At 41.8% G+C, this 17832-nt stretch overlaps 2 protein-coding genes across 3 annotated transcripts; one reads left to right on the top strand and one right to left on the bottom strand.

Annotated features, from left to right (window-relative positions):
- The first annotated feature begins 416 nt into the window (after window positions 1-416).
- LOC306833585 (hyaluronidase-3-like) lies at window positions 417-12832 on the top strand. Of its 2 annotated transcripts, XM_079358935.1 has the most exons (7): window positions 417-658; window positions 7784-8089; window positions 9592-10027; window positions 11192-11339; window positions 11896-12022; window positions 12151-12240; window positions 12346-12832. In XM_079358935.1, the coding sequence occupies exons 2-7, from the start codon at window positions 7814-7816 to the stop codon at window positions 12607-12609; spliced, it is 1341 nt and encodes a 446-aa protein (XP_079215061.1). In that variant the 5' UTR covers window positions 417-658; window positions 7784-7813; the 3' UTR covers window positions 12610-12832. The 2 variants fall into 2 exon arrangements, with proteins under 2 accessions (XP_079215061.1, XP_079215062.1); XM_079358936.1 differs by lacking the exons at window positions 7784-8089; window positions 9592-10027; window positions 11192-11339; ... (1 more) ...; window positions 12151-12240; window positions 12346-12832 and adding an exon at window positions 4720-6010 and having other exon boundaries at window positions 418-658.
- A 762-nt stretch (window positions 12833-13594) lies between these two features.
- LOC306833590 (uncharacterized protein) lies at window positions 13595-16977 on the bottom strand. The gene is made up of 4 exons (XM_079358944.1): window positions 16629-16977; window positions 15519-16222; window positions 14382-14600; window positions 13595-14195 (listed from the first exon to the last, which is right to left on the bottom strand). Exons 2-4 carry the CDS (start codon window positions 15652-15654, stop codon window positions 14059-14061), a joined length of 492 nt encoding a protein of 163 aa, XP_079215070.1. The 5' UTR covers window positions 15655-16222; window positions 16629-16977; the 3' UTR covers window positions 13595-14058.
- Between the last annotated feature and the right edge of the window lie 855 nt (window positions 16978-17832).

Genomic DNA, 17832 nt, shown 5'->3' with positions numbered 1-17832 from the left:
GTCTCATGACTCATCGTGTAGTCCAACTTCAACTTCATGTCCTGCTCAAATACTGGATTTCCACATAACAACACAATACTTGCATTTTCTGCTGAAAAATCAAATTGGCACGTATGAGGTTCTTTCAACCATGCACATGTAGAATTTAGTTTTGGTAGATGATAGATAGATAGATACTTTATTGATCCCGAGGGAAATTCAGGGCATCCAGTAGCAGTATACAGACAGGCAGGACACAAGACATTGGTTACAATACAAGACATCGGTTACAATACACACCCGCTGTCCCCCTCCCCTCTCTATACAAATGTTTTTCAACTGTGAGAGTGAATTACCTTATTTTATACTGAATTTACCTCAATTCTACTGTACGTTATTACCGGTACTTCTGTTAAGCCTCAATAAGTTGGTGTTGATGTAGTAACACTCCCTCCCGCAAGGTGGCAGATATGACTGACTGAACCTTTAGCACAGTCTCCTCTTGTTGCCACAGTTTGGGCTCCAGTCGTGTTTTTGAAACTGATCGTGGAGCAGATGTCAGCGACAGTCATCTGTAGTTTTCCCTCTTTGCGAGACCAAAATCTGACCGCAGATCAGTCAGCCACCTGAGCTCCATGAAGAGGACGAGAACTGGCGACCCATCCCGAGACTAAAACATGTAGGTAACGTTACACTGGTGGTAAATATCCAAAGATGATTCGTTTATATCCATACACTTGTGCTTCCTCCTTTTATCAAACAAATGGTCTTGTTGTGCATACACTTCTAAAGCTTAAAGTTAACACATGAGACAGAGCTACCATGCATTGAGGGACGCCATCTGTCACATTTGTAGTTTTACCTTACATGGATGTTGATGCTAAGAGGAGTGGAGGACAGAATTAGAAAGGACGAGGGGGGCGAGTGATATTTTCTATAAGATATAAAGTGTTTACAGTATACCGTGCCTTTAGGCTTCTACCAAAACAATTTGAATGCGTGTTTTCTGTTTGTGTCAAGTGGTTTGCAAAACTGGCACCTGGAAAACCTGCATTATTTACAAACTGATAAATTTACAAAGATGTTAGCTCTGGAGTTTACCTTACTACGTCGATACGAAATGCTGCCATAGGAATTAAGAAGCGAAAAGATGACCGCGAATGTGTTAATTACACATTTATTTTTAAGGTATTCTGCAAAGCAACAATATGAAAAGTTATATTCACACCAACCATATAGGCTGGTCAGCTACATCCTACAGAGCTGGTTTTCCACCATTGTGGTCCTACGCATGTGCAAGAAATAGTTGCCAGTAAAACACCTTTTTTGCGACCTAAAGTGTTTTAAGAAGGTGTTCACACGTTAAGCAATTATTAATAAAGTTTAAAAGTTGCTAAATAATTGATACAAACTTTTCATTTGTCTATCGAAAGGCAGATGTGAAGACCATTAAACTCTTGATACGTTTAATCACTGTCGTACTTAATGCGCATGCGTTCAGTTTCAGCTTAACTACATTTGACGTTTTTACGTCAAATGTAGTTATGTGTTTAGTTTACATTTGAACTAAACAAATGTAAACTTTCATCGTTTACCTGCGAATAGCAAATAACTATTGGCAAACATTAAGATATCAAATAAAAGCAAAGTTACTTTAAATAAGCATTACAAGCGTTAGATAGTCGAGGGCGGACTTCAATCTCCCATAATGCATCGCGTGCATGAGCCGCCTATATAATGTCCTTATTTATTTCATAATTTCACCTTAAATGTTACGCTACGTAGAAGGAGAACAGTAAAACTTAAAGTCCTTTAACGTTTGTGGTCGAAATGATTTTATTTTTTGTAACTGTTTAAAGGAACCGTAATAGAGAGTGGTAAGACCGGCAAAGGCTTTCCACACTTTGCCTCTTATTCGGTAGATCACTCTTGTTTCTCTTCAGATCGTATAAATCTTTCGCCTTTTACTAAAGATTTCCGTGGAGAGGAACAATAAGAGTATAACTCAATTTTTTGACGCCCTGCTTTATTGCGGGGCTTTCCTTTTCTGTGAAATGAAAATCAAGACTTCTTACCTTAAAATAAGTTGATAAAGTGCCAATGAGATCTTCATATATCCATTTGTATCAGGATTGGGAACGATCCACAGGCAGTTTGTGTAATCGTAGTTGGCACCTATTAAAATAGCAGCGATACTATTAATTTTGCCGTTTCATATGAATTAAGTGAAGTGTGTATAGTTTGTTTTTAATGAACTAATATCATGAAAATGGAAATTGCAGCAGCAGCTTTTTCTGTCAGTTTTATTTTTAAATATAAATTAGAGTAGTGAGTACAACCTGCTTCACTTGAACTGTGACAAATCGAAGGCCCTTATTAAACTTCCAGCCCCTAAAAGTATGTCTTCTTTATTTTTATGCAGACCACACTCTAATGCAGAGTTTTTGTACTGGCGCAAGAGTATAATCACAACTCTAACTCATGTAGCGATAACAGCATCAGGACCAGAGATGCAATCACCCAGAGAATTTATCAAATATTCTGCATGGGGTCTCACAGGCCTGTTGGCTAATTTGTGCTCTTCGTTTACAAAGGCTTCAGCTTGAGTCCAGCCTGTGGCTCTGCTCCATTATAGTTGTTCACTTTGCTATCTCCCTACTAGCTTATAATACTATGAATACTTGCAAAAGTTGCTCTGGGCTCCTGTAACATATTTAGAGAAAACAGATATGTAGATGTTTAAAAAAAAGTCTTCACTGTGTGGTATCTTATTATCCACTCCAAATGAGAGGGGAAACAAGGTGTTTCAGAGGTGACATAGTGGATCTGAATAGTCGTATCACAGTGGTGGGCAGGGGCTTTCTAAAAGAAGTTTCAGTCAGTTTGTTAAATTATTCAGTGTTCCACCTGTCAGTGGTTTTTTGTCTTTCTTTCTGTTGTTTGACGGTCAAACTGTCAGTTTCCTCTTGCGTCTCTCTAACATCCCTTTTTTGGACGTGATATGACGATGTGAAATTTCGTTGAATTGTTGCTAAGAAGCTCATAGCGAGTAACACGCTGGCATTTGACTTCAGCTCTTCTCTTTCGGTGAGTTTTTCTGCATTTTTCGGTTAGTTTATTTTCTCCATACTCAAGGTGTTTTAAAAGATTTTCAGACCCCATCATTTTCATTCCTTTAACATAAATCTTCCCTGATGCTTACACCTTGTGAAGACAATTTAAAAACTAATATAGTTTGGGACTCTGGCCCTACAAAATATTCAATAACGTCTACCAGTGATTGAAGCTTTGTGACTGCCTCTGTCCGGCTCGTTTGCTGGCATCTGCATCAGCATGGCCGTGCAATATACTTTGATATGATTGAGAATAAGTGGTGGCAGTATGACACATTTAAGTTTACACTTCTGTTGTTATGCAATGGTAGTGCAAAAAAAGCATGAATTAAATTATTATACACAAAAGATTAAAAAAAGGACATATGGTGTAAACTGCCTCTCTCCATTTGCAGTGAGGAAAGTGTGCGTTGAGATGTGTTAGATAGAGCTCTACTTCCCCATTCAGACTGATGAGACAGCATGATGGCAGCATTAAAGCCACTGCACAACAGATGCACACAAAGACCTTCTGGAAACATCTTTCAAACAGGACATGTCAAGTACAAATAAGTAGTGGTGAAGTACACAGTAAGCTTAGTGTAGCCACGGCTAACATGCTAATACATACAATACTCCTGTCCTTAAAGGGATACTTCACCTGTTGAAACGTGAATCTGTTTTGACATTGGTCAGTTTAACGTCTCGGGCTACTACTTCATGTTTGTAAACTCAGTCGACTGTCACTCTCACTTAGCATGAGAATCTCAGATGTCTGAGATGCAGAAGTGGACTAAGGTTGTCCTGACAGTCCCCAGAGGGTTCCATCAAGTAAAGCACAGCTGGAGAGGTTCTTTGATTGACTGGATTATATTGCATAATATCACACACTTTATTGTCCCTGAGGTAAAATATGCTTTGGGTAAATGTGCAGAGAAACAGCTCTGTGTTACTGACACACACAGAAAACAAAGATAGCACGAGACAGGTGACTGTTTTCCATATTTATAATTTCACTTTTATTTTTAAAGTAAAAAGACGATCATTCTTCCTCTTAAATCCACTGAAATCGAACTGAAATTCTTGAAGGATTGGTTTACGTACAGATGCTGAGTCCTTGCAGCCCCTGGAGTTGGACCCCTCAGCCCTTAGCTGGGTTTCATCCCTGTGCTCTCTCTTTTGTTCTCTTTACTCCCACTGATGTTATAAAGGCAAAATGGCCACCAATGTACCCCTGTCAGCCTTTCCTCTGTAAGCAGCAGCTAAGTGTCTATGAGCAAGGCACGCAACTTTCGTCCCTTTCGAGTGCAGAGACAGAGAGTCGAGGGAGCGTCTCCGCTCACAGCAGTGTGGAGCTTAGTACCTGCCAGGATGGAAGCCGACGCATCTGATCCCAGTGTGCTGCTTTCAACATGATGAGGGTCAGGTTTCTGTGTCACAGAGGGGATGTTATCTTGAAGAGCATCTTTGATCAGACCTCCAGGTTGAAGTTCCCTCTTGTGCACTGCTGAGAAGTGCATGTGTTCAGGCTCACCACAAAACGGAGGAAGTGCTTGTTTGTAACGTTTATCGAACATCCAAACATTTCACACGCTGAGCTTTAGGTTTTACATGAAGACTGACTGTAGTTAAACCCTGGTCACTACAGGTCTGAACCTTTTCTATCAACAAATTCCAAACCCGAGAGTGGAGGTGAGCCGGATGTTGATCAACGCCACAAAGCCTCGTCAGACGATGAGACCCAACGTGTTCGCAGTGACTGTGAGATATCAGAGTTGGGCAGAGAAGTTAATCGGAAGCTCCACACCGGCTCTGATCAACCCGCAAAGATCCGTGCTGTTCCGATCCACCGGCGTCCGGACCTGCTGGTTGCCTGCGCGGATCTAGTGAATTCTGAGTGGCAGAGGAGCCAAGCGGCCCGGCTCCACTCCCTTAAGAAGTCCTGTCCAGAGTTCCCCGTCTGTCTGGTTCTCCTGCAGGGACACAAAGAGACAGAACGCCTGCTGGGCCACGCACGGCTGTCCCAGGTTGTAGGTCACACCAGCTACCTGTTTGTGGAGTCCGTGGTCGTCTCCAAGGCCGAGAGAGGGCGGGGCTTTGGACGGACTCTTATGGAGGAGGTTGAACGCTATGCAAAAAGCAGAGGGTTCAAGCGCCTGTGCCTGACCACGCACGACAAGCAGCACTTCTACGCCCACATCGGCTACGTGCTGTCCACGCCGGTGCAAAACGCAGGTGCCATGACAGCGTTTGTTCCCATGGAGACGCTGTTGAGGTTCTCCAGGATGCCAAGTGAAGAGGGGAACACACAGAGAGACACATGGACAAAGATGGAGGATATAGTCCCACAAGGGTCACCTCCATGTTGTGGTTTACCCCCTCCTTCAAAACCACCTCCTCCTCCTACTTGTCCTCCTTCTATCCCATCTCCTCCCCCACCTCCACCCCCTCCTTGTCCTCCTTCCATCCCATCTCCTCCCCCACCTCCACCCCCTCCTTGTCCTCCTTCCATCCCATCTCCTCCCCCACCTCCACCCCCTCCTTGTCCTCCTTCCATCCCATCTCCTCCCCCACCTCCACCCCCTCCTTGTCCTCCTTCCATCCCATCTCCTCCCCCACCTCCACCCCCTCCTTGTCCTCCTTCCATCCCATCTCCTCCCCCACCTCCACCCCCTCCTTGTCCTCCTTCCATCCCATCTCCTCCCCCACCTCCACCCCCTCCTTGTCTTCCTTCCATCCCATCTCCTCCCCCTCCTCCTCTCATGCCTCCTCCATCCATCCCTCCTCCCCCACCCCTTTCCTCCATCCGGCTTCCGCCTGGTCCGCCTGTGGTTCAAACTCTAACTGAAACTCCCTACAGGGATGCCAAAGGAGTTTCCATCTTTTGGATGCACAAAGACATTTGACACTGTGTGAACTCATTCATCAAATCAACATAACGAGCACACGGGAATGCTTTTAAGTAAACCACAGCGATGCAGAAACAATTACTTCCACATTCAGTCCCTGAACAAGAGCCTCTCATGCACAGTCGATTAAAGCTGAAAGATAATTTAATACTACAGAAGAGAATTAGGACCAGACATGAGAAATAAATATTGGGAGGAAGAAGATTTTTTTTTTCTTGATGCACTTTGAGAACTAAACTCAAAATGTCAGGAATGAAGTTGAAATACAGTTCTGTGACATTTCAACGTATTTGTCAACATTTTGGCATTTTTCTTGAAGTAAATAATGACAGTTGTTTTCCCATAATTATTGATTTTTCATGCCTGACCCTCATCCTCTTCTGAAAAAGTGAGAAGTGGAAAACACTCGACCTCAGCGAGCCTTTTCAGAGATTGAGCCATGAAACTTTCCATGACAAGTTTCTGGTTTTTGGCCATTAAGAGAAACTGTACAAAACTCTACCTTCACCTGAGTTTATTCTGTGAGTTCCTGTATTGATCTTTAGCCCGATGAATTTCTCTACATCTGCCTGATAAAATCCGAAAAAAGAAATCTGAAAAACAAAACAGGAAAGTTAAGTTTGACTTTTAAGCAGCTTCAAAAATGTTTCCGACCTCCTGTGTGTTTGTGCTGCTGATCGAATATTATAACTGAGAGTTAAAATGTGCCTTGTTGAACTTCAGCAGAACTGAAGCCTCATTGGGTTACTTGAGAATGATGCATCTTATTTTTAATTATTTGATACTTGAACATGAACACTTTGTGTCAATTAAAATAAATTATGAATCAATTATTTTATTTGTGGGTTGGTTTTTTTTTACATTTTATAACCAGTCAGAATGTGTGCTCTTTAAATATGTTTGTAAAAAGGTCACATATTCTACTTTTCAACACGTTTAATTAAAGATCCAATATTTAAGATATCTTCTGAATGAAATCATAAAATAACCGTACAATATGATCAGACATTAAGGAAACTATTTCATGTGTTATGTTGTAGTGATGTCTTCGCTGTCAACAATGTAGCTGTCAGTCTGTCCTCCTTCAGATGTTAGACATTTTTCTAACAAGCTCCAAGACCAGAAACGTGGTCAAAGTAGGATAAATATTGGGGATGATTTAAAATATTGAGTGTTAAGTTAGTTTCAACATACAGAGTTGGCTAAACACTGGAGCTACCATGCCCTTGATATGGCAAAGGATACCCATCAATTCAAGGGAGGAGGGGCTCTCCCCTGTGTTTTATATTTGAACTGCAGTACCTATTTTAAACACTAGGTGTCAGAGTTACATTTTGGTACTTCAAGTCTCAGAGGCCATGCCTATGAAGTTTGTTGTTATAAATCTCCTCTGATCCTGTATCTGAGCCTGATCAGAACAGGCTGATTCTGTAGCTTTAAATGGAAGTTAGCTGAGTTTGCCCCTCTCTGGAAGGGTTTGGATGGCTTGGGCTTTCTTGCAGGATGCCCAGCTGTTTAAAGGGGGGTGGTAAGACTCAGAGGGCAGAACCAGTCTCTAGCTGTGGGAGTGACACCCACTTTGGGGAGGCGTTATCGCCCTATGTGATGTCGTAAAGGTAAACCTTTGAGCACACATTTTGTGAAAAGTGAAACAGACAAAAGACGGAGAGGATGGACTTTTCTCCTAAGTTGGGGGTTTGTCGACAGGCTAGGGACACATATTAGAGTTAGAAAATCATGGTTACTTATGTTACATTTCGTCATCAAATCAAATCTTATTGGCTGATTCCTCTTCTCTCACAGGACGGAAACATCAGTGGGTGAGCAGCAGCCATGGTGCTCTGTCACCTGCTTCTCTCTTCCCTCCTCCTTCTCCTTCTATCCACCTTCCCACCATGCACCTCTCTGTCACACACATCCGTCCACGGACATACTCACCGTCACGACCCTCTTCCTGTTGTGGCGGCGGCAGCTCCGATCCTGCAGGAGCATCCCTTCGTTGTGGTTTGGAACATGCCCACAGCTCAGTGTGGAGAACGCTACAACATCCACCTGGACCTGAACGACTTTGACATCATGGAGAACAGACGGCAGCGCTTCCAGGGACAGGTGACTGTGGCGGGGAGAGGGGCAGTGAAGCACACTGATCCTATACTGAAGCTCGAAAATCACAAGAATGAAATGGTTATTTTAATCCTGAAGGAGTTGGTTGTGGGTCTTGACCAGTTTAGAACCGCTCCTTTACACAGTTAAAACATCATTAAGCAAAAAGACATTAAAATACAAAATGTATTCAAATTTAAGCCCAACAATCATCGTTTTGATCTCTTTGAAAATGCAAACAACACCCCTCCATGAGTCTAATAAAGCCCTGCTTCCTCCAAGCGGTCTGGGTCCGTTCAGTACCAAACCCTTTTATTGGCATTTTCACTGTCAAAAGTTAGGAATGGTACCAAAATAAAGGATCCGTACCGTCCTACTTTTTTGGTACCCTGCTGTTGGGGTGCCAAGGGTACCGATCCGGCCCGAAAGGGTTCCTTTTATTAACCGTGTCCCGTTCTTCTTCGTTGAATTTAGATTAATAGCAGGCTACACTGTGTTAGGCTGCTGTGATGTCACACTATTTGGCGGCTATCTCAATCTGGTTTACACTCCACTTATCAAATAAGGCTACGGTTGGCGGTGGAAACGCCAGAAAGAGTTAACCGTACCAAACTGAACCAAACGGTGAAAACGGGGCTTGAGGTTATGGTCCTCATTGCAGCGGCTGTGTGTTTGGATCCGTCCTCGCTTCTTGGTGCATTCCTGTTTGTGGTTTCATATGATTCTCTAGAACAGAGGCAGAAGAACACAAATCAGTCACAACAACTGAAGAGATCAACAGGCTTACATGTTATATAACCTTATAAATGTGTCCTCAGCGCACCATGACGTCTTCACTGGGTTGATCGAACAAATCACTCACGGTGGGGTGAAGTAATAAACTTCTAAAACAGTGTGAGGCGTACGGGATTCACACTCTTCCCCCCCAATGACTAAATGATGAACTACAGTATATTCAATACTTTACTGTGACTCCTTTTTCTTCATATTTTCAATGTCGTCTGTACGACAGGTGTGTCTGTTTTCAGGACCAGACAGTCAAATGAAGTATGCACGCTGATTATCAGGTTTCAATATGATTGGTTGCAGGCTTGGAATCACTTCCTGTTTAAGGTATCCTGCCTATTTTAACAACCTGTTTGCCTGATGAAGTTCTGGTACCAAAACATTGCCAATAAATGTCAAGTGAGACAGCGTTTTTCATGGACACATTACTCTCCCATACACCTGTCTTATGACATAGATGTGCAAATGCTTTAATACTCCTCAGAGAAATATCTGCCTCATAGCACGCTTTTCTACATTCATCAGTTGGCTGTTAACATCATTCCTCTGCTGTTTGATGAGGCAGAGTATCACTGGATTATCACTGCTGCTTTGTGTTGTTTCCTGCTGGTGGGGAAAGGCTTGACAAGGTTTCTCACTCTGACGCAAACTCTGAAATTGAAATTGAACTCTGAGTTACCTGAATGCATAGATCGTTAACTATGTTCTGTTTCTATTTTCAGAATATGACCATCTTCTACCGTGACCGCCTGGGGAAATATCCATATCTCTCCAGAGACGGCAGAAAGGTTAACGGAGGAGTACCTCAGCTTGGTGACCTCTCAGCTCACCTTTCCCTTGCATTGACTCAAATCTCCAGGTCGCTGCATCCAAAATTCAACGGTTTAGCTGTAATTGACTGGGAAGAGTGGCGGCCAGTGTGGGAGAGAAACTTTGGAATCAAAATGGAGTACCGGAGGCTGTCGAAGCTGCTGGTGAAGCAGGAGAGACCTGACTTGTCAGAGAGAGCCAAGACATTGTTGGCGAAGCTGAAGTTTGAGGAGAGCGCTCGGAGGTTTATGGAGGAGACGATGCAAGCGGCAGTCAGAGATCGTCCTCAAGGACTCTGGGGGTTTTATGGTTTTCCTCCCTGCTTCAATAAGCAAAGCAGACACGCAGGTAGGAAAAACACTAAAGTATATGTTTGCTTACAGGGATGCTGCCATAATATACATTGAAAGAAAGTCTTACACTGTAATTTTGAAGTTCCTTTAAACTGCATTCTTTCTCATGGCCAGCAGGGGGAGACTCCACAAGTTACAAAAAAACATGTTTGAAATCAGAGCAGAAAATCGCCTGACTTCTCTGCAGATTTATTACCTTAGAACAAATATTTCTTCATCAGTTTATAGGCTCAACGACTGGATTTACCCAGTCGAATCCATCTGAACACAGCATGACCTTTATTTTGTCAACTTTGATTCATTTTACAGTGAAGTCAAAGATCAAGCAGGGTATGCCTTCCTGTAATTATCAAGTTGGTACTACTATGTGGAAATCTAAGCAGGACTGATGATTAGAAATGTGAATCCATCTAACGGTCACTTCTGTTTTGTTAAAACACAATACTGAACTTCAGTCTTCAATATCTGAACCCAAAAATCAACTGGGGATGCCATGGTGCCAAAATCCACTTTTTACACGGTCTAGTAAACTCTTTTGTTTCTGTCAATAGGCATGACTTTAAAGGCCAATATTTAACGAGATTTAACCATTTTGAAGGCATTTTATGTGATGATTTAGGTCGGGGTTGGGCAACTGGCAGCCCTTCACCTGCTCACTCAACGAGGTCCATGATTGAAGTTGAAAACGTGACTATATTTGAATCCAATCCTAGTGTTACTATCAACCAGTAGAGGGCGCTCCCTCAAATGCAAGAGGTATGCAGCTGACCTGCATCGCCTGATTTATTGCACTTTATTCTAAGATTAGGTGATGGACGAGTCGTCCTTCTGGAAACAAATAATCTATTTCAGGAACTTGAAAGCAAACGTTCATGTTCAATGTTCCTAGAAACCATATGTGTCATGACAGATTTTTAAACTTGAGTCATCACAACACCTCGCTCCAAGACCAAATAAAAAAAAAAGAAAGAAAATTGGAAATGTTAGCATGATAAACTCTGATCATGAGTACACGCTATGTTCCTCTATTAATAGATATCGACTGTAATCGTTTCTGTGAAAAGCTTAACACCGACTTTCTTTTCTTGAAATGGCTTTAACTGTTCGATGTTGAATGGAAACAAATCTTTGTCCATCCTTGTTTTATGTGTGTAACCAGATAAAAGCTACACAGGACGCTGTCACCGGGGGACCAAACAACAGAACGACCGTCTGTCCTGGCTCTGGCGTCAGTCCACCGCTCTCTATCCCAGTGTTTACCTTCCAAAGAGGCTGGCAGGATCAAGTGACGCAGCTCTGATGGTCAGGTGCAGAGAAAAGAGGTTCACCCACATTAAGATGTGTCAGTCAGAAATACAGCTTAAAAGAACATGAATAAAAAAAGTTGTTCACTTCATAACAATTCAGTAGACACTGATCAATATTAGATTTAAAGGCAGATATGAAGCTAGTTTAAAGTGGAAACAATCCCTGATGACCAAGGTGCAGGTCAACATCGGACATGTATGAGCTGGGAAGAAAATAAAGCTTTTTTGTGATGACTTTGCAGCTGTGACTGTTGTAACCATGGTTACAAAGTGTTCTTTAAGTTAAGACCATTACAAAGGGAGAGCACTCTGCTTGACTATGTGTTTTTTGTTTCATACACAGATACCTACATATATTAGCGTTAGGTCATTATTTGTGGAATGTAATTAGACTGCATACAAACATGGATGAAGACTGAGTGACGTCACTCGTTGGTTTCTGAAGAGCCTTTTGGAAGCTCATCTATGACGGTCACCATATTGGAAATGCTGACTACATTAAACTACATCAAAAGTGATGAAGGAAATGTTGATGTTGACTTCTTTCTTCTATCAGATACAGACTATTGGAGGCTTTGAGGGTGGCGTCAGTTTGGCATCATGACGAAAACACCAATCATGCCACACCAGTCCTTCCTTACGCCAGGCTTGCATTCACACACACTCTTACCTTTCTGAATAAGGTTTGTTGTAACTCATAAAAATATTAAATAACAATAGTATTTTTATAGTGTAAAAAAAACCAATGTATTTCTGAACTTTCAAATATGTACATGATATGTTTTGTGTGTGTGTGTGTGTGCGTGTGCAGACAGATCTGGTGCACACACTGGGGGAAAGTGCAGCACTGGGAGCTGCTGGAGTTGTCCTGTGGGGAGAGCTGAAATTTGCCAAGTCCAAGGTATGACATGATGCATTGTTTACCTGTGTGTGTGTGTGTGTGTGTGTGTGTGTGTGTGTGTGTGTGTCAGTTTGTAACCCTCTCCTCCTTCCCCCCCCTCTCCAGCATCAGTGCGTCCTGCTCAAAGACTACGTCCAAACTGTCTTGGGTCCCTTCGTACAGGAGCTTAGGTCTGACACCCAGCACTGCAGCCTCCAGCTTTGCCATGGCAATGGACGCTGCGCCAGGCAACGATCCAGCTCAGGTCACATGATCTCTATGACACTAGACTCCAATCAAATCAAACACTTTAAGTGTCTGTGTTATCCTGGCTGGACTGGACAGAATTGTCAAGAGAAGGAGGACACAACTAGCCAGAAGAACAAGTAACCTCAACACTTCTTAGAGGACGCACTCAGTGTGTTCTCATTGCGGGTAAACAAGGCATCCATACATCAGTTTTTCAACACATGAAAATAGAGAAATAAAATGTGCATATCCAGTGTTTATTTTGCCTGTTTTTAAAAAAGCTAAATTTACCTTAAAAATCTACAATAAATATTTGATTTATTTTCCCAAAATTAAAACACTTTTATAGTTCAACTCTAAAGAAGTAACTCGAGACATTTTTGTTTGTGTTTTATTTTTTTAAACTTTCCGTTACAGTTTGTGTTTTCTAAACTGTGCTCATTGTGCTGCAGAAGGAAGTGCTACTAAATTGAAGGGCTTAAAAGCAGGGTTGGTAATTTTCCAGAACGAGCAGGATTTTAAAAGTAGCATTCCCTCAGTGCTCCATCTACTCCCATCCCTTCCCTTTGTGCTCCCTCTAAAGCCACGCCCCCTCACTTACATGCACGAGTGCTGTTGCTCCGGAAGTGGACCTCAGCTCATCACTTGCATTGTGGAGAAACAATGTTGTTTCATGTCTCATTTAGCGATAATTAAACACTAAAGTTTATCATGATATGCTTTGTGTGCGCAAGTACACACAAGTGGTAGAGAACGGACAGGGAGGCCTGTGATTGGTTCAACAGATTGGTACCTTGTGGCAGACATTGGTCGAAGTTTTTACACTCTAACAGCTGCTACAGATGACAGGTTTCCTTAGTTCCTTATTCAGAGCACATGAGTTATTAATTACTTTCAAGACCAAAATACTATTTCAACCAAAATCTTAAAAAGTGTATCTGGTGGAAATGACTAAACCTGACTTTAAACTACAGACATGCAATTTGGTTGGAAGTCATTTTAAATATTATTGGTATTAAAAGATCAAGGTGTTTGGTGATAAAAAGCAAACATAGAAAAAGGTATAAATAAACAAAAAACAAACAGAGAAAAATGTGTTTTTTAAAAAGTTGTGTCATTGTTTTTAATGTTACTGTGATGTAAAGCAGGTTTACATCTGTGTCCGCTCACAGGGATTCACAATGTTGTAAAAATGACACTGACACGTCTCCACACAAACGAGTGATAGCTCAAATTAAAAACAGCTGGTAGATTACGGTGTGGCACAAGATATTCTGCCGTCATTAATTTAATCTTTACAGCTTCAATGACAGTTCTATCACAGGACTAAACGTGTGTGTGTGTGTGTGTGTGTGTGTGTGTGTGTGTACTGTCAAAAATTTTAAATAATGACCGAGTCAGATACAAGAGAGACAGTTTCACTACATGGTTACATCAGTAACACTTCAACATGAATAACAAATGTCATTCATAACATGTCATGGATTAAATTATCTCTTCATGGAGTGATCCTCTGTTAGACAGTTCTACTTCACTTTGCAGTATCTCTGAATTACAAGTAAATAAATGTGCACTCTCCAGGCATCGTCCTCATGTCCCTCCTCCCCGAGCTGTCTGGTTATGTCTTAGTGCCTGTAGTTCTTGGATCAGTAGTGAAAGCTCTTTGGCTGTGTCCTCTTTCACCCTCACGGCCTCTGTTAGCATCTTGATTGCGCCGCCCTGCTGGACTGTAGATGAAACAGACACAAGTTAACACTTAGTTTTTTGCTGTGCTTTACACAAAGCTAGATTCTGTATGGTTCACAGAGAAATGTCATAATTACATTGCACAGCTTGAAGTAGAAAATTAATTAGGCAATACAAAATATCCCAGAAACATCAAGAGGGGAAAATAAATGAGTGTGCAATCTCACCCAAAAAGTAGAAGATGAGTAGCACTGTTAACAGAAGCAAAGTGATGATAGCACAGCCCATGGCATAAGCATGTGATGAACTTGGAGTTAGCATATCCTGAAGACGGGTCTGCCAGTTTCTGCTGAGTGGAAGGCCTCTTTGATTGACAGCTGCCGCATCACTCGTGAGGAGATTCCCATTGGGGGAGGGTATGTAAGCAGGGCGAGGAGGCCTACTTCCTGAAATGTTACAAACAAGAATCAGTTTGTTTGCAGGTATGTATCGGGTTAAAGTGTCTTTTTGTTTTGTGTGTTTAAACCTTTGTGGCTGTGTTTGAGGTATTGTTGTGTTCAAGGTGTTCGTTTGCCATTTAGTGTGAGTGCCATTGTGGTTGCTTGGATCCTGTGTCTGTGTGTGAGTAAAAGTATGTGCAAGCACCTTTGTGGCTTCATTAAATGTGTGTATGTGGCTCCTTTGTGTAAGGCCGTTTACCTGCTTTGTGTGTTTTCAGCTATGCGTCTATACTTTGAAGGGTGATGCGTTTGTAGCTGTGGATGCCTTTGTGGTTTGTGAGGATATGTGGTTTGAATCACATATCTGTGTGTGCCTCTTTGTATTTGTGATTGAGGTTTCTATATGTTGATTTGTGTCTGTAAAAGATGTGTGTACCCTTGCAGTTCTGTTGGCGTCATGTTTGAGTGTTGGTAGCTCTGTGTGTCTGCGTTTGAGATGCGTGTATATATTGTTGGCAGCTTTAAAGATGTGTGGATGCTTTTACACGTGTACTGTATCTTGCAACAGTGAGTGAAGTTTGTCAGTGTTTGAGTGTGTGTACCTCGAACACTGGAGTCAGTGAGAGTTCCTTCACGCTGGTGCTGAATGACGTTGTTGTTGTCTTTTAGTCTGTTTAAAGTACCCTGCTTATAAAGTGTCCTTGGGTTTTTTGAAAGGTGCCCATAAATAAAATGTATTATTATAATTATTAATATTTGTATACCTTTGTGAGTTTGAGATGTGTGTGCTCGAGTGGTGGCTTAGATTCTACTGTGAGGCTGTGTGTGTAAACCTTTGTGGCCTTTAATTGTGTTTGGGTTTGTGTGTGTGTTTTTCTCCTGGAAGCTTTTAGACTGCGCTGTGCTCAATGTGTGTGTGTGTACCTTTTTGGCTGTGATCGGGGTGTGTTCGGTGGAGGTCATTGATGGAGTCCACAGAATGAAGCTCGATCTCGGTGAGATCTCTTTCGCTGACCCTGTAGAACTGAGGGGTGGTCTGGGAGGATGGAGGCCTCGACATTTCCCCTCTTGAAGAGGGTCATCCACTACTTCTCAACTTCTTCCAAGGGAATATAGAGGCTATATAAATTATAGTACCAAGCTGATTCAGCTTCTTGCGGCCATGAGAGGCAGGACTTTGAAAAAAATGAATCTTATGTCAGCTTTAAGAGCACAGCAGGGTCGTGTTTACCAACCAGCCAAATAGCCTATGGAATGTTTTCTACAAAATGTTCACATCAATAATATGTGTATTATCAAGTCTGCACAAATTGTTGGTTATTTATAAAACAAAATGTCACAGAGAAGAAGGATATCTTGTCATTTGAAGGTCAGTAAAGCAAAAGACAACAAGGTCCCTTCTGCTGTTGATCTCTTTCATATGTTGGCCTTCAGAGACCGACATGCAAATAAAAAGGACTTCTTAACGATCTGATTGATAATTTGGTCGGCAGTTTCCTTCCCTTTACAGCTATGGTAGAGATCTTTGTATCTTTGGTCATTTATTCTCCTTATGTCATTTTAATAAGCCTGTAAGTTCATTATTCAAGCTCACATTTAACATTTAGAGAAGGGGATATTGGTTGTCTCTGAAACAGAAGAGAAAAAAAAGGAATTAGGAAATATACTGTAAAATAAAATGAATCTAAAGGAGTCTGTTTCATGTAAAAATGCATCATGTGAGAGGCTAACAAGATAAGTCACTGATTTATCACCCTATTAATAGAGCTGCTTGTCAAACCCATAAAGACGTCGTGTTAGAGGAAGTTGGATCACAGGACAAAGGGTAGACAGACTCCTACCTAATGAATGAATGTTTAACTGAGTTACCTGACTACTTTATTTACAGAATACCTCACTGTACACGAGATGTGGTCAGGCTTCTTTACCTGTATCTGTGGATCGATTTTTTTAAAAAAGATACTGTACCGTTAAAATCTAAGTTTTTATTGGCTGAAATAAGTGTAAAAATCATGTTGATCTCTTTTCACTTACCTTCCGTCTCCATGAACAAGAGTTGTTTTGGATCTTATTCGTAGTCTGCTTTTTGTTCTGGAGCTTCAGACGCAGACACCAGATTTCCAACACATGTCTCCACAACAAACGGAGCAGCAGTGAGTGAAAATAAATGTCCTCACAAGTTATCTCTGAGAGCCACAAAGCGACAAAATGATTCCGACTGGACTCAGATTGTGTCAAAAGTATAAATTATTAATTCCAGTTAAATCCTTGAGTTGAATAAACAAAAGGGAACCTCCCGGTTTCTCTTCAGAGTTCGGCCCCTCATGAGCATGTGTGTCACTGAGCAACTGCAGGACGCACCCCCGGCCCACAGCCTCCCCTGGCTAAGTATGTTTTTGTGTGTCTATGTTCCAAATTAGTCTAGTTGCTCAGTTTGAGGGGGTAGAGAGAGCTAAAGGGAGAGGGAGGAAGGATTTTCAGTCCCCCCCCCCACACACACACACATACTCATGTACTCCCCACCCTGCAGGCCCTCAAGGCCCAAAATAGCAGCAGACACATGGGGGTATTATTAGTGTCGCAGGCCAAAGGATGTTCAGATGATCCAGCAGGAGGGCATGGTGGGTGTGTTGGGATAAACACACACACAAATAGTCATATGCTAAAAAGTTAGCTCTTGATGTGTCATGCTGGTTTTAGAATAATGGACAGATAAGATAAATTTAACCAGGAACCCTAACCCAGAGCTTCCACCACATACGTGTACATCGTGTGTCCACTCCAATTTATCCTGGCTCCCTGCACCCTCGTCCGTCAAAACACCCAACCTGTGTTTTTTTCTTTGCAGAAAAAGCTAAAGAAGACTTATTTCTGAATTTAAAAAATCGAGAAAATCAACTTTAACTTCTTTATGGTATGCTAAAGATAAAATACAGCGAACCATCAATTAAGAATCCAAGATATTTATAAGACGATACAGACTCTGTCAGTCGTAACGTCTGAAGAGACAATTTGTCTGATATCATATTTTGCCTCAATGTAAAAGGCACAGACCATCTATCACCCTTTATGATTTAATGTTTTAAATGAAGTGTCAAAACTATCTGTGCTTTTTAATGCAGTACATAAAAAAGACAAGATAAAAATGTGATGTGGTCATTCACAGCTGCTTCATTCCTTGAACCCCTTAGTGTCCCAGAAGACTCTGAGTCTGTGTATCTCTCATTTATGTCACAAA

This window comes from Symphodus melops, assembly GCF_947650265.1.
Source record: "Symphodus melops genome assembly, chromosome: 13".
In the NCBI taxonomy this organism is placed as follows: domain Eukaryota; kingdom Metazoa; phylum Chordata; class Actinopteri; order Labriformes; family Labridae; genus Symphodus; species Symphodus melops.
The sequence above is the reverse complement of the archived record's forward strand: the minus strand, read 5'-3'. Positions and strand labels throughout refer to the sequence as shown.